General features: G+C 49.4%; 1 protein-coding gene across 7 annotated transcripts in view; it reads right to left on the reverse strand.

The window, feature by feature from the left end:
• Asap2 (ArfGAP with SH3 domain, ankyrin repeat and PH domain 2) overlaps positions 1–13,587 on the reverse strand; it is a 171,917-nt gene that overhangs the window by 34,733 nt on the left and 123,597 nt on the right. For all 7 annotated transcript variants that reach the window (XM_045137225.1, XM_045137223.1, XM_045137219.1 and 4 more), the window contains 4 exons: positions 9,079–9,166; positions 3,156–3,204; positions 2,900–3,066; positions 643–776 (listed from right to left, as the gene is read on the reverse strand). In XM_045137225.1, coding sequence (XP_044993160.1) covers positions 643–776; positions 2,900–3,066; positions 3,156–3,204; positions 9,079–9,166 — 438 coding nt within the window. The remainder of the gene's footprint in view (positions 1–642; positions 777–2,899; positions 3,067–3,155; positions 3,205–9,078; positions 9,167–13,587) is intronic.

Genomic DNA, 13,587 nt, shown 5'->3' on the forward strand with positions numbered 1-13,587 from the left:
GGAATGATTTGGACCAGGAAGGTCACTGGAGGATTAAGGTAAGAAGGGAGCAGAGCCTTGTCAGAAACTAGCTGATGGCAGGGACAATAATCCTTTACTGTACACAGGCTTTGAGTTCTGTCTCTGGTCATTGGGGGCCGGGGGGTGGGGGTGAACAAGACCCTGCTACCAGTAGTAGTTCTTCTTGTTTGTTCATTTCTCTTTTCTGCATTTAAGAATAAAGCTTTGTGGGCTGGAGAGATGGCTTAGTGGTTAACGTGTTTACCTGCAAAGCCAAAGGACTCGGTTCTATTCCCCAAGACCCACGTAAGCCAGATGCACAAGGTGGCGCATGTGTCTGGAGTTTGTTTGCAGTGGCTGGAAGCCCTGGCGCACCCATTCTCTCTCTCTCCCTCTTTCCCTCTCTCAAATAAATAAATAAATAAATAAAAAATATATAAAAAAGAAATAAAGCTTTGTGATGAGAAGCTCTCACTTATTAGTAGTTGAGAATGAGGAATTATCAGTCGGTTTCTAATTACCCAAACCCATCTGGCAAGCTAATTACCACTGGCCCACTGAATTCTTCAGAAACCAAAATAGACTGGATGCCCAAAAGTTAAAGCTTCCTCCCCACTTATTTCCAATTCCAAATCAAATTACCAAAAGCTCAGATGTTCCCAGTACATCTAAAGTCAAGGACTGCATCCTGGAGTAATGAACCCCGAGCTCTCGGTGGATTCCAGAACATTCGATGCAAGTCAGGATTCCCAGGTTGGTAGAGAGCCAGGTTGGATCTGCAAAGAGAACAGAAGAAAATGAGCTTCGCGTCATAAAAGGGTCAGGAGGCAGAACATTTGTCCTGTCTGGTCACTGAACGTGGAGCTTTGACATGTGCATTTCTTGATCTCCGTCAGTTGGAACCTTTGATCACCTATGGTTACTACTGCAAACGAACTCCAGATGCATGTGCCTCCTTCTGCATGTGGCTAACGTGGGTCCTGGAGAATCAAACCTAGGTCCTTTGGCTTTTTAGGCAAATGCCTTAACTGCTAAGCCATCCCTCCAGCCCTCCAATCTATTTTTTTAATAGATTTTAGTTACTTATTTGCAAGCAGAGATAGAAAGAGGACAGACAGAGACAGAATGGGCACACCAGGGCCTCCAACCACTGCAAGCAAACTCCAGACACACATACATGCCCCTTGTGCATCTGGCTTATGTGGGTCCTGGGGAATTGAACCTGGGTGCTTTGGCTTCACAGACAAATGCCTTAACCACCAAACCATCTCTTCAGCCCCTTATTATTAATTTTTCTAAGGGAAAAACATGTTTTAATTTCTTTCCGTTTTTAAAAAGCATCTGTAAAAGGTGAGCACATTGAGTTCATCCATTTACAGTTAGATATAGATACAGATGTATTTTTCTGGAATGTGAGATTGCCAAAATATCAACTGTATCACACAGTAGTTATTGAAGGGCAGGTGGGCTAAAACAAGGGTAGAATTTTGTAACTAAAAGCATACCAAGTTTTTACATAGCCCATGTTGTCTTGGCATTTTGAAACAATAATGCACATAAATTTGAGTTCTTTTTTAATATCTTATTTATCTGAAAAAGAGAGGGAGAAAGAGGAAGAGAGAGAGAATGAGTATGTCAGGGCCTCTAGCCACTGTTAATGAACACCAGATACACATGTATTTATTGGGGTGGGGAGAGATAGAGAATGGGCATGCTGCTGCAAACAAAGTCCAGAAGCATGTGCCACTCTGTGCATCTGGCATATGTGGGTCCTGGGGAATCGAACCGTGGTCCTTTGGCTTTGCAGGAAAGCAGTTTAACCACTCAACTATCTCTCCAGTCTGAGCTCTGTGTTCTTCATGAAAACATTTTAGTATCTAAGATATCCTTCTCCTTCCTCAAGAAAGCTCAACTCCCTCTTGCCATGCCCCTACCTCATCTCCTGCCAAAAAGATATTCTTTCATGTATCTAAGACCAAATACAGCCTCGGGAAAACAGGAACCTAATGTCACGTCTCAGCTGTCCTCTCTAATGGTTGCAGTTTTTCCTTCCTTCCCCCCTTCCTTTCTTCCTTCCTTCCTTCCTTCTTTTTCTAAAGTAGGGTCACACTCTAGCCTAGGCTGACCTGGAATTTACTATGTAGTTTCAGGGTGCCCTTGAACTCATGGCCATCCTCCTACTCTGCCTCCCAAGTGCTGGGATTAAAGGCGTGCGCCACCACATCCGGCTAATGGTTGCATTTTTAGTAGAAACTGTCACAGAACCAGAGGAATGGATAGTTTCAGGTTACAAACATTCAAAAAAGGCTACCATGGCGTTCCTAAATACCCAGCATGTTTCTGTCTTAATTAGATAGGTCCGCTCCCCAAGCTTTAAACCGTTAGTCCTTAACACCCACAAGGACACTCTGATAAACTCAACCAAAACGCAAACATAAATGCCTCGACACAGAACAGAAAGGACAAGTGACATCAAAGTCTGTGGCTCTTCCTGGGTCACAGAGCTAGAGAGAGACTGAAAGTAGAGAGAAGCTGAAGGTTACTCCAGAAGTTCTACCGGTGGAACAAGGAAGGTTGGAGCGGACTCTTTCAGACACCTGTCCCACACACCGTGCCTCTCAGAGCCCGTTAGACGGATGACCTCCAGTTCACCCTCAATGTGCCCTCCACTTTTCATTGCTCAAAAAGCACTGACGACTTTTCATGTCCACCAGCCCATCTTCCCCAGCCCCAGAGTGCTCTGCACACAGTCAGTGAGCATTTGTGTAATGGGGTGTGTTGAGTTGCACTGAATTTATGTGCGAGACGAAAGTGAAGATCAGCGGGTGGAGCATGTGATGCAGAATGGGATTTGGAGGTCCTGGAGCCCAGGGCAGGGTGGGCAGGGGTCCCCGGTCACCTGGCGCCCCGCAGTCGCAGCACACGTCATTGCCCGCCATCCTCTGCACCTCCGAGGTGATCTCTTTGGTCAGCTCCTGGACGATGTTATTCTCCCCAGCGCTGTCGTCTCCCTTGAAAGCGTTGCTCAGTGCCTCCTCCTTGCTGTTCTGCAGCACGGACATCCATCTGGACAGACAGGGGGATGGGTTATGTTGGAGAACAACTGCCGGGTGCCCCCTCCTCCGTGCCCCGGGTCCCACTCCACGGTAACGTACATCTGACATTCCTGCTCGTCTTCTGCTTGGAAGTGGTACGTCCTGTCATCTGCAGAGGAAGAGGTCTATCAGCTGCGGGCCAGACAGCAGCCCATGGGCAATTCCAAAGGAAAGTGGTCCACACCAACCTCAGGAATATTGTGACCTCTCTGCCAGGAAATTAGTCATGGGCAGAGAATCAAGCGGTCCTTCACTTTCTTCAAACAGCTGCCTGGGCTCACTAACGGTGACTTTCTGATGCAAATTAATAAACTTGCCTTCTCCTCCATTCAAGTCTAAAAGATGCAGCGTCTAAAATCTGAACTTGGGCTGCAGAGGTCGCTAAGTGGTTAAGGCACTTGCCTGCAAAGCCTAAGGACTTATGTTCGACTCTCCAGATCCCACATTAGCCAGACACGCAAAGGTGGGACAAGCGAAGTTCGCACATGCTCACTAGGTGGCGCAAACATCTGGAGTTTGATTTCAGTGGCTGAGGCCCTAGTGCACCAATTCTCTCTCTCTCCCTAAAACATAAATAAATAAATAAAGTCTGAAGCTACTTTAATGGAAGCCATCACGATGGCATCTAAAGCTTTTTTCAAAATTCACTACAGAGTTAGCCCCCAAAAAGGAATTGTTAGAGCTGTTTGGATAATAAGAACCGCTTACAAAGACCATGTTAGTTTTCTGGCTTTCTTAGAAAAATACTGGCACTGTATGAGGAATCATCAGAACACCACGCTCTGAGAGTCCTGTGTCACACACACAGAGCGAGCAACAGGACAAGGTTAAATAGGGGTAGAATAGAAAATACCACACTTGTGCACCTGGCACTTGCAGCATTTTACCAACATTCTGCCAGGCTGCAGTGGGGGGGGGGGGGGGGGGGGCGGGGGAGGGGCGAAGTGACAGCATCACTTTTGTGCTACTGTTGCCAAGAATGTAAAACCTCAGTTGAGTCATGAGAAAGCGTTGGAGGAATCTAAGTTGACAGGCATTCCACAACAAAACTGATCAGCAGTCTTCAAAAGGAGTCAACGGCAGGAAGGACAAGGGAAGAGTGCAGAAGTATGGGACTGCAGGGGACCAACATGAAGTCAAAAACGACCAAACACAATGTGGGGTCCAAGAGGTGAGTGGAAAATGGCTAAGCATACAAATCTACGGTCCCTTCCATTTAGATTTCTCCCTGGTAAGAGATGCTGGACAACCGTATGAAGACATGTATACTAAGGGAAGCCAGGTGAAGGACGGCCAGAAAGTCTGTGCATGGGAGCATCAAAACAGGAAGTGAAGACAACGAGATTTGAAAAGAGAATGAAGGGGACTAAGACTGATTTCTGGAGATGGCAGTGGTGAGAAGCGGTGACTTTCTTCTTGAGGGACACAACAGACATGCGTAACTATAGAAACCAGCAGGCACGCTGTGGGCTCTGAAGGCTTGGTCCACAGCTGCTGGCCGTCTGGAAGGTGGAGCTCTGCTGGAGGAGGTGTGCAGTTGGGGCGGCTCAGGGGTGGTATCGCTCGCCCCTGGCTAGAGTCAGGCTCACCTGCTGCTGCTGTTTTCCGCCTGCTGTGAGGAGATGGTGTCTAGCTGTGCTCGTGCTATGCCTTCCCCGCCATCGAGGAGCTTCCCCTCAAGACCGTACGCCACAATAAAAACTTTCCTCGGGCTGGGCAGATGGCTCAGCAGGTAAGGCACTTGCCTGCAAAGCCTAAGGACTCAGGTTTGATTCCCCAGTAGACATGTAAAGCCAGAAGCCCAGGATGGCACATGCATCTGGAGTTCATTTACAGTGGCTAGATGCGCTGGCGTGTCCATTCACTCTTTCGCTCTCAAATAAATAAATAAAATAGTTTTTAAAAAGCCAAAAAACTTTCTTCCCATCAGGTACTTTTGGTCATGTGCTTTGTCCCAGCAATAAGAAGGAAACTGCACGACCACCATGGTGCAGTGGTGGCTTCTCCTGAAAGCACCTTGGCTCTTAGAATGACTCTCAGTGGGCTGTCTGGTTACAGCCTGAGGCCCAGAGATGTTAAGTTCAGACAGTGAAACCAAAGCAGAGGATCACCTGGTCCTCTTCTACCACAGTAAGTCATCTTGTTGTGTGCTTGCTTGCTTTCCTTCTTTCTTTCTTTCTCATTTATTTATTTGAGACAGAGAAAAGGGCAGATAGAACTCAAGACACACGCACCACTTTGTGCATCTGGCTTTACATGGGTACTGGGAAATCTGACCTGGGCCATCAGTCTTTGCAAGCAAGTGCTTTCAATCACTGAGCCATCTCTCCAGCCCCATTTTTTTCTTAAAAAAACAACAAAAAAAAAGTCAACAGAGGAAGGGGGGATAATTCTCTGTCCCACCTGCTACTGAGGAGAGGAACCAGGGTTAAGAGAACTGCTTCAAGTTAAAAGGATGAGGTGAGCTTTGTGATTCAATGTCACGGGATGCACCAGGCTGAAGTGTAGAGAAAAGAAAGAGGCAAGGGCCCTTTCTCCCAGGTTCTGTGCAGCTATGAACAGCCTCCCTAGGAAGAGAGCCAAGAGGGGCGGCATCACAACTCAAGATGAGCACTTGCTAGGCAGATCTCAGAAGTGTCACGACGCTGTGACTAGAGGTCACACTGGAGGCTCTTGTCCCACCACGAGCCACTTCACACCCAGGCACTTCACACCCAGGCACAGCTAGTGTGGATCAGGGGACAATTTTGCCAGTGCTCTAACTTGTAAGAGCTGGAGAAGCAGGAGGTGAATTTAGACATAAAAATGTCTAAATAAAAGCCAGGCCTAGAGCTCCCCAATTAGCACACACTTGCTGCTGGGCAAACCCCAGGAGATCCGCCTATCTCCACCTCCCCATTGCTGGGATTACCAGCCTTGCCAAAATGTCTGGCTGCTGCTGCTGCTTCTTTTTATTTTATTTTATTTTTACGTGGTTATGGGGATTGAACTCAGGTCTTTGTGCCTGCAAGGCAAACATCCTGCTGGAAGAGCTCTCTCTCTCTGGCCCTCTGCTGCCCTTTGATCAGAACGGAAAGTCCCCATTCAGGGAAAGCACCGTGAAGGAGGAGGTTGTAGGTAATTTCCGGAGGCAGCGGGACAGTCTGCTGTCCCAGGATCGATTTCAAGACGGCAGGACCAGTGGGAATAAAGAGGTGCTGACCGGCTCACACAGAAACTGGAGCCGTCCTGCCTATTGTGTGGCTGGCCTTCCACTTCCCAATAACCCACTGTGTTAAGTACAAGGACACTTGGTGACACACGCCCCACTGGCCTGGTCAAGGGGCAGAGGAGGCATCCGAGGGAAGAGTTGGATGCATATCAGAGCTTTGACTACGGGCTTCCCCAGTGACCTCATGTCTCTCTGCAAAAACCCACACCGGCATGTCCCTGCACAAAGCATTTCTTCTCTTTTCCTTTTCTTAGCTTTTATTTTTTATGAGAGAGGGAGGGAGGAAGAGAGAGAAAGAGAGAGAGAGAGAATTGGTGCTCCAGGGCCTCAGCCACTGCAATGGAACTCCAGACACTTGCGCCACCTAGTGCACATGTGCGACCTTGCGCTTGCGCCACCTTGTGGGGAGTAGAACGTGGGTCCTTAGGCTTTGCAGCCAACACCTTCACTGCTAAGCCATCTCTCCAGCCCTGCACAGAGCACTGCCACTAGACACTCACAAAGGAGAATGAAAACCAAGGAGGAATGGATTCATTCTTTCCCAGGAGGGCAAGCAGGAAAGGAGGGTAGGAGCAGCGCCCAGGACAACCGTGTATCTGCATGTTCACGACAACAAACAGTACCTCCAGCCGACTCTGGAGGGTGTCGCAGGCCGAGTCCTCCCTGAGGGCACTCATGTGCACCGCAAGACACCAACAGGGTCTCTGTAAAGGCCAGCTCGCTCACCACAGTGCTCCCTAGCATAACCAGATTCACATGCAGGCCCACAGCTTCAGAATGTAGAGCGTGACCTCTGGCAGGGAGTTCTTAGGCCTTTCCTATGTGTGTGACCCCCGATGTCACCTGGGCTGCAGAATGCTCTTCAGAAACTGCTTCTGCATTTTTGGGTGTTTTCCAGGCCCCACTGGGGAAGCTGAAGGAACTGTTTATGCCCATCTTGGTTGGTGTGGCACGCAAAACTCAGCTAAGCTCAGGTAGCTATACCAAGCATCATCTGTTACATAAGGGTACTTGTATATCTGGGGTAGCTCGAGCCATGTGATGGACTACTGTTTCAGCAAAAAAGGCTGGTCTCGTCTCTAGTCACAGCAAACATGATCACACTATCATGATTTCTCTCTTTAACTGAAAGTTGTTTGCTATCTAGAGGCAGGTGACCTGTTGGGCACACCTATGGGCCCCAGGCCACTGTACGCTGAAGTAGGCCTGAGCTCTCAGGCACAGCTAAGGGCCCCAGGCCGCAAGAGGTTGCAGCAGGCCTTGAACCAAAAATCTCGCCTCGAGACCAGCAGGAGAGGGGCCGCTCCCTCCCCATGCCTGGGGCACCTGGACGTCCTGATAAGACTTAGGTTTTGGTTTTCCCATGGCCATGTGGCCCATACCCTCACCCCAACCCTGTGTGTTAATGAGGTATCAGCCAGCAGCCCTCACACAGCCAATCACCCTGTGGCCCATACCCGTAGCTTTTCCCACCACTACATGGATGCTTATAGAGCCATTCCCCCAACAAATAAACGAGCTGTCCTCCGACAGTCTCCCGGCTGTTTCTTCCCGTCGCACTCACGGCCACTCAAGGCCCTGCTCCGCAGTTGTCTGGACGCCCCTGGGAAATCTATGCAGAGACCCAGCAGTGATCCCATTTTAAACCGTGGTCAAGGCCCAGTATTGACAACATGGTGAGTTAATGAAGGGTCTGAGAGCAAGCCCTGTGGGTGAGAGAACGTGCCAGATTTGGGTTGGAAGGACACGAAGTGGCACAAAGTCAGCAGCATGAAGAAGGGACGGATGGTCCGTGGGCATTTCCCCCGTCACGCTGCCCAGAGGGTCTGCACGGGAAGCTGGAGCTCAAGGAGGCAGGAGCGGCCCGGCTTGTTTGCTATACTAGCCAAGTCGCCTCAGACTCCCTCAAAAGGCTCTGTTAGCTGCCCGAAGCGGCCCGCAGGCTGGGCGCCGGGGCTGCTGTGGGAGAGCATTTCCTCCCTCAACACAGATGCTGTGCCAAGAGACTGGTGACACCTCTTGGGGAAGGGGGCAGGAGAACAGCCGGCCCTTCCTTCCCCGAACTACAACCCCGCCGCATACAATAACCAAGGACAAAAGGTACTGATCAGACTTTCCTTAAGCATCACGAGCCTTTTCCTTGGTTTTGGAAGGAGGTGCTGAGTAAACATTCGCTGTAATTGTTAGTTCTGTGGTAATTCTTTTGTGCATGGCACAAAGAAGAAAAGTATACAGAAGCAGAAAGACTAATTCCATGGCAAGGGAAGATGAACAGTTCCCCAAACTGAAGGTTCAGCTATACCGAAGGCCTAAGCGTTTTGGTTTAGAATATCTCACTTCTAACATCTCGCAAATAAATTATGGAAGATTCTGACAACAAAATTGTCAAAAAGAAAAGGAAACAGGCAAAGAGACTTGAGGCCTAAGGCTCATCTAGTACAAACCCCTTGTTTACCCCTAGAGAGGAGGGGCTCCGAGTGGACTGGTCCACACTGCTGGGCTCGCAGGGCCACCCTCAAAGGTCAGTTTCAGCTCGAGGGACTAGCAAGGCAGCAAAAACAAGAGGCAGGTCACTAGAAAATATGTAGCCCAGACTGGCCTTGAATTCATGATCCTCCCACTTCAGCATGCTGAGTACTGGGGTCATAAGCCTGCATCATCAGGTCTGGCTCAAGACTGATTCTTGAAATCACAGTGTGAGGCGGTGCCCATTCCCTAGAAGAGCCCTTGGAACAGCGCTCCACTCACTGCAGCATCTCAGAAGGAACTTACGAGAGATGAGGTCGAAGCACTTCTTCTCCTCGGGGTTCGTTTTCACCTGGCAGGTTAACAGGTTGAGCTTGGCAGGTGGCCGGTTGGCCTGTTTAAAAACAAATGAGTGGTCCCATGTCAGTGCTCAGGCAGACACAGCAAGAGCGACTTCTTACTCGTTCACAAAGATGGCTTTCTTTCTTTTTAAAAATATTTTATTTTTATTTATTTATTTGAGAGAGAAAGAATGGGTGCGCCAGGGCCTCCAGCCACTGCAAATGAACTCCAGATGTGTGCGCCCCCTTGTGCATCTGGCTAACATGGGTCCTAGGGAATCAAACCAGGGTCCTTTGGCTTTGCAGGCAAACGCCTTAAGCACTAAACCATCCCTCCAGCCCCAAAGATGGCTTTCTGAGGCAGACTTCTGTGCAAGACAGAAGTTCACGGTGGGGTCTGTGACCGTCGGCGGGGCCTACATGTCCCCATCCGGGCAAGGTAAGAGCGGGGCCAGTGTTGAGGCTGGCAGTGACGGATTCCCCGCAATCAAGCTGCTCTGAATGAAGCCCTGAACCTCTGAGCTTGGCCTCTCACAGGTGCTCGGCTGGGTGACAATGTGCAGCTTAAATCTTAGAGCTCTTAAAAGTGGTTTTTGTTTTATTCTGTGGTGTGTGTATAAGCACACCCAAACCGGTGTGCATGTGTGTGGATGCCAGGCAAGATGGTGAAGGCCCTCCTCTGAGGCCCTTTTGCCTTATTTTCTTGGGACCCCATTGATTTATTAATGAGAGTCAGAGAGAAAGAGGCAGACAGAGAGAGAGAAAATGGGCACACCAGGGCCTTTAGCCACTGCAAACAAACTCTAGATACACACATCACCTTGTGCCAATTCATTCTCACTCTCTTTCTCTCTGTCCCTCTCCCTCTCTTTCTATCTTGCATTTTTTTTAAAAAAAGCCAGTCTGTTGGGCTTGCCAGAAAAGAATAGAAAAGGAAAGGAAAGGAAAGAAAAGAAAATTCAGGAAGGGAGCTAGAGAGATAGTTCAGCAGTTAAGGCATTTGCCTGCAAAGTCAAAGGACCCAGGTTCAATTCCCCAGGACCCACATTAGCCAGATGCACACAATGGCACATGTGTCTGGAGTTCGTTTGCAGTGGATGGAGGCATGCCCATTCTTTCTCCCCATCTCATAAATTAATTAATTAATTAATTAATTAAAAAAATTTAGAGCTGGAGAGATGGCTTAGCGGTTAAGCGCTTGCCTGTGAAGCCTAAGGACCCCAGTTCGAGGCTCAATTCCCCAGGACCCACATTAGCCAGATGCACAAGGGGGCGCACGCAAGTGGAGTTTGTTTGCAGTGGCTGAAGCCCCTGGCACGCCCATTCTCTATCTCTCTAACTGCCTCTTTTCTCTCTCTGTCTGTCACTCTCAAATAAACAAATAAAAATAAAAAAATTTTAAAAATATATTTATAAAAAATTTTAAATATTAGCAAATTCAGGAAGAGTGGGAAGATCCTATAGCTTTGGTGTTTGCCAGGAAGGCAAAAATTATGAGTAATTCTTCCACCTAATCATGTTTTTCATCAATTTCTCAAGATTTTAAGTCATCGATTGATTGATATGCTGGAGATTGAACCTAGGGCAAGTACTCTACCTCTGGGTGACATTCCTGGCATGCACCCACCCACCTATCCATCCATGTGTGAGAGAGTGAGAGAGAGAGAGAAAGAGACAGAGAATGATGCACCAGGGCCTCCAGCCACTTGCAAATGAACTTCAGATGCCACTGCATACTTCTGGCTTTACATAGGTATTAGGGAAACAAACTCCGGGTGACAGGCGAGTAGGCACCTTTAACCACTGTGCCACCTTCCTGGCCACAACCAGAGTCTTAACAAGGTCGGGAGGGCCTCACTCTAGCCCAGGCTGACCTGGCATTCACTACGGAGTCTCAGGGTGCCCTCAAACTCAGGGCAAGCCTCCTACCTCTGCCTCCTGAGTGCTGAGTGCTGGGATTAAAGGTACGCACCACCACGCCTGGCTCTGTAACTAACTCTTTAGCTCAGGTTGGCCTCAAACCTCAAAAAGCCTCCTAGCTCAGCTTTTAAAATAAAATTTGTCCACTTTTTACAGAAGTAGAGCCATCTGGCAAGTCTTTCAGAATAACACACAATCAGGTCTGGAAGATGTGAAAGCCCATAGGATGTGCTTACAATGCCAGGCAGCAACTGGCTGTGGCTATATCAAAGGGGCTCCCACCGAATCTCCCGCATGGCACCTTGTCCCCTGCCAGTACCAAAGGAGCGGTTTCACTTGGCAGAATGCCAGCTTTGCAGCCAAGCTCTTCGTGGCATAGCAAACACACCCGTGGGCCTGCACTTCTTCCAAACCTGAGTCCAGCTGTGTGTCAGGTGCTGCTCTTAGATCCCCACTTCCTCAGAGCAGTCCTTGGAAGCCTGCTCGTTTCTGCTGATGGTAAAACTAGCACATTAAGGGGCCATGGGCTGACCAGGAAAAGTTACACAGGAGTCAGAGCAAAACCAAACTGAGAAAACAATGCCTCTCTCAATGATCTTTATTGGCACGTCTCCAACAGGCAAATGCTTGGGGTGCAGGACCACCAGAGGGGTCCTTAGGATTCTGACATTCATGACTTACCTAACACAGCAGAAAAGGAGAAGAGGCTCACTCGGTAACTGAGGGGAAACTAGACAGCAAGTTACGGCTTCCTCCAAGACAGCAGAGTGGGGGCCCAGAGGAGGCTCACCTACTGTCCCTGCTAATGTAGGATGTGGCATCTTGAAGTGGAGATCCTTGAGGAGGGTTCCCCCCAAAACACAAAGATGTGGAGGACTGGAGAGATGCTTGCTAATGGAGACTGACAGCCTGGGTTTGGTTCCCAGTACCCACCAAAAGCCAGAAGCACAAAGTGACACTTTTTTTTTTTTTTTTTGGTTTTTCAAGGTAGGGTCTCACGCTGGTCCAGGCTGACCTGGAAGTCACTATGTAGTCTCAGGGTGGCCTCGAACTCTCAGCGATCCTCCTACCTCTACCGCCCAAGTGTTGGGATTAAAGGCATGCGCCACCATGCCTGGCTTTTTTTTTTTTTTTTTGGACACATGCATTTAAAGTTCTTTTGCAGTGCCAGGAGGCCCTGGATTGCCCATTCCCTCCCTCGCCCTCGCTTTCTCTCAAACAAATACTTCCAAAATACCACAGAGATCTCATTAAATATGCACATTGTGGGCTGGAGAGAGGGCCTAGCATTTAAGGCACTTGCCTGCGAAAGCCTAGGGACCTAAGTCTGACTCCCTAGAACTCACATAAGCCGGATGCACAAGGTGGCACATGCATCTGGAGTTCGTTTGCAGAGGCCGGAGGCCTTGGCGCATCCATTCTCTCTCTCTCACAAATAAATAAAAAATACACGCACACTGTGTGCTAGCCGAGCCGTCAGTATCCGAGCGAAACTACTGACGCTGTCAAACCGGGGCAGCCATTCAAAACGAGTGGCCCCTCAAGACTCCGTGCCTTTGGAGAGCTCCAGCGCGGAGTGGCTCACAACCAACGGTCTGGCTGGCCAGGGGTCACCAGGCCTGTTCCCCTCCATCGTGGTTTAGGCAGAGGGCTTGGACCTCAGGGACCTTGAGCAAGCCCACGTACCGCGTAACTTAGGAGCTCGGACTACATGAAAGGAAACTTGGACTTACTCCACGATGAAGTAAACCAGAGTTAAACAACGGATGGACAGTTTAGATGCAAGCCACAGCATCCCCACGGGTTAGACTTGCTGGGGAAGCCCAGCCTCTCCGGGACTCGTAATCTTCACCTTTAGGACGTGGCATGAGGTTGGCTACCTCAGTCTTCTAAGCATTCACACCTCGCTCACCCCCACACGTCTCTCTATAGGGAGAGGGCGGCGCATTAAGACCCAAACCGCAAGGCTAGGAGTGAGGTCGTGATCACGCAGCCAGTGCAGGCTGGGGTGGGCAAAGAAGGGGGTGACCTCTGCCAGAGACACAGTCAATCCCTAGGCAGAGGTCGCCAAGACCATTATAGACGACCCTGGAATTGCCAGTTCCAGCCTCTCTCCCGTCCCTTAATGTCATCAGCAAAGTGAACTGCACCCTCCTGAACAACCCTTTCTCGGTGACATCAGTCAAGCGGGGCTTGATTCTAGCGTATTACTCAAAAGTACCACGAAGCGTTATTTCTCAGGACCCCACCTTGAACGACAACCTTTCTATAGGGGCCAAGAAGCTCATCTGCACTCTGACCCCGCTCAAACTTGCACAGGGAAGTTGGGGGCCAGGGAAAATCAAGACAAAGGATTCGCGTCACGCCCTTGGTGACCACTGAGGGTGCTGGTGTGTTCATAGCATGAGACTGGCAGTCAGGGAAGAGAGACTCAACCTCCATCGCCAACGAAATGATAAGTGACTCGACCTTGAGACACAGGGAGCCTGTCTACCGGCCTCCAAAATTTCCCCGCCTTAGTCACACCAGGTGACTAATGATACTCCTACGGTCA

Source organism: Jaculus jaculus, chromosome 18 (genome assembly GCF_020740685.1).
Source record: "Jaculus jaculus isolate mJacJac1 chromosome 18, mJacJac1.mat.Y.cur, whole genome shotgun sequence".
NCBI lineage: Eukaryota > Metazoa > Chordata > Mammalia > Rodentia > Dipodidae > Jaculus > Jaculus jaculus.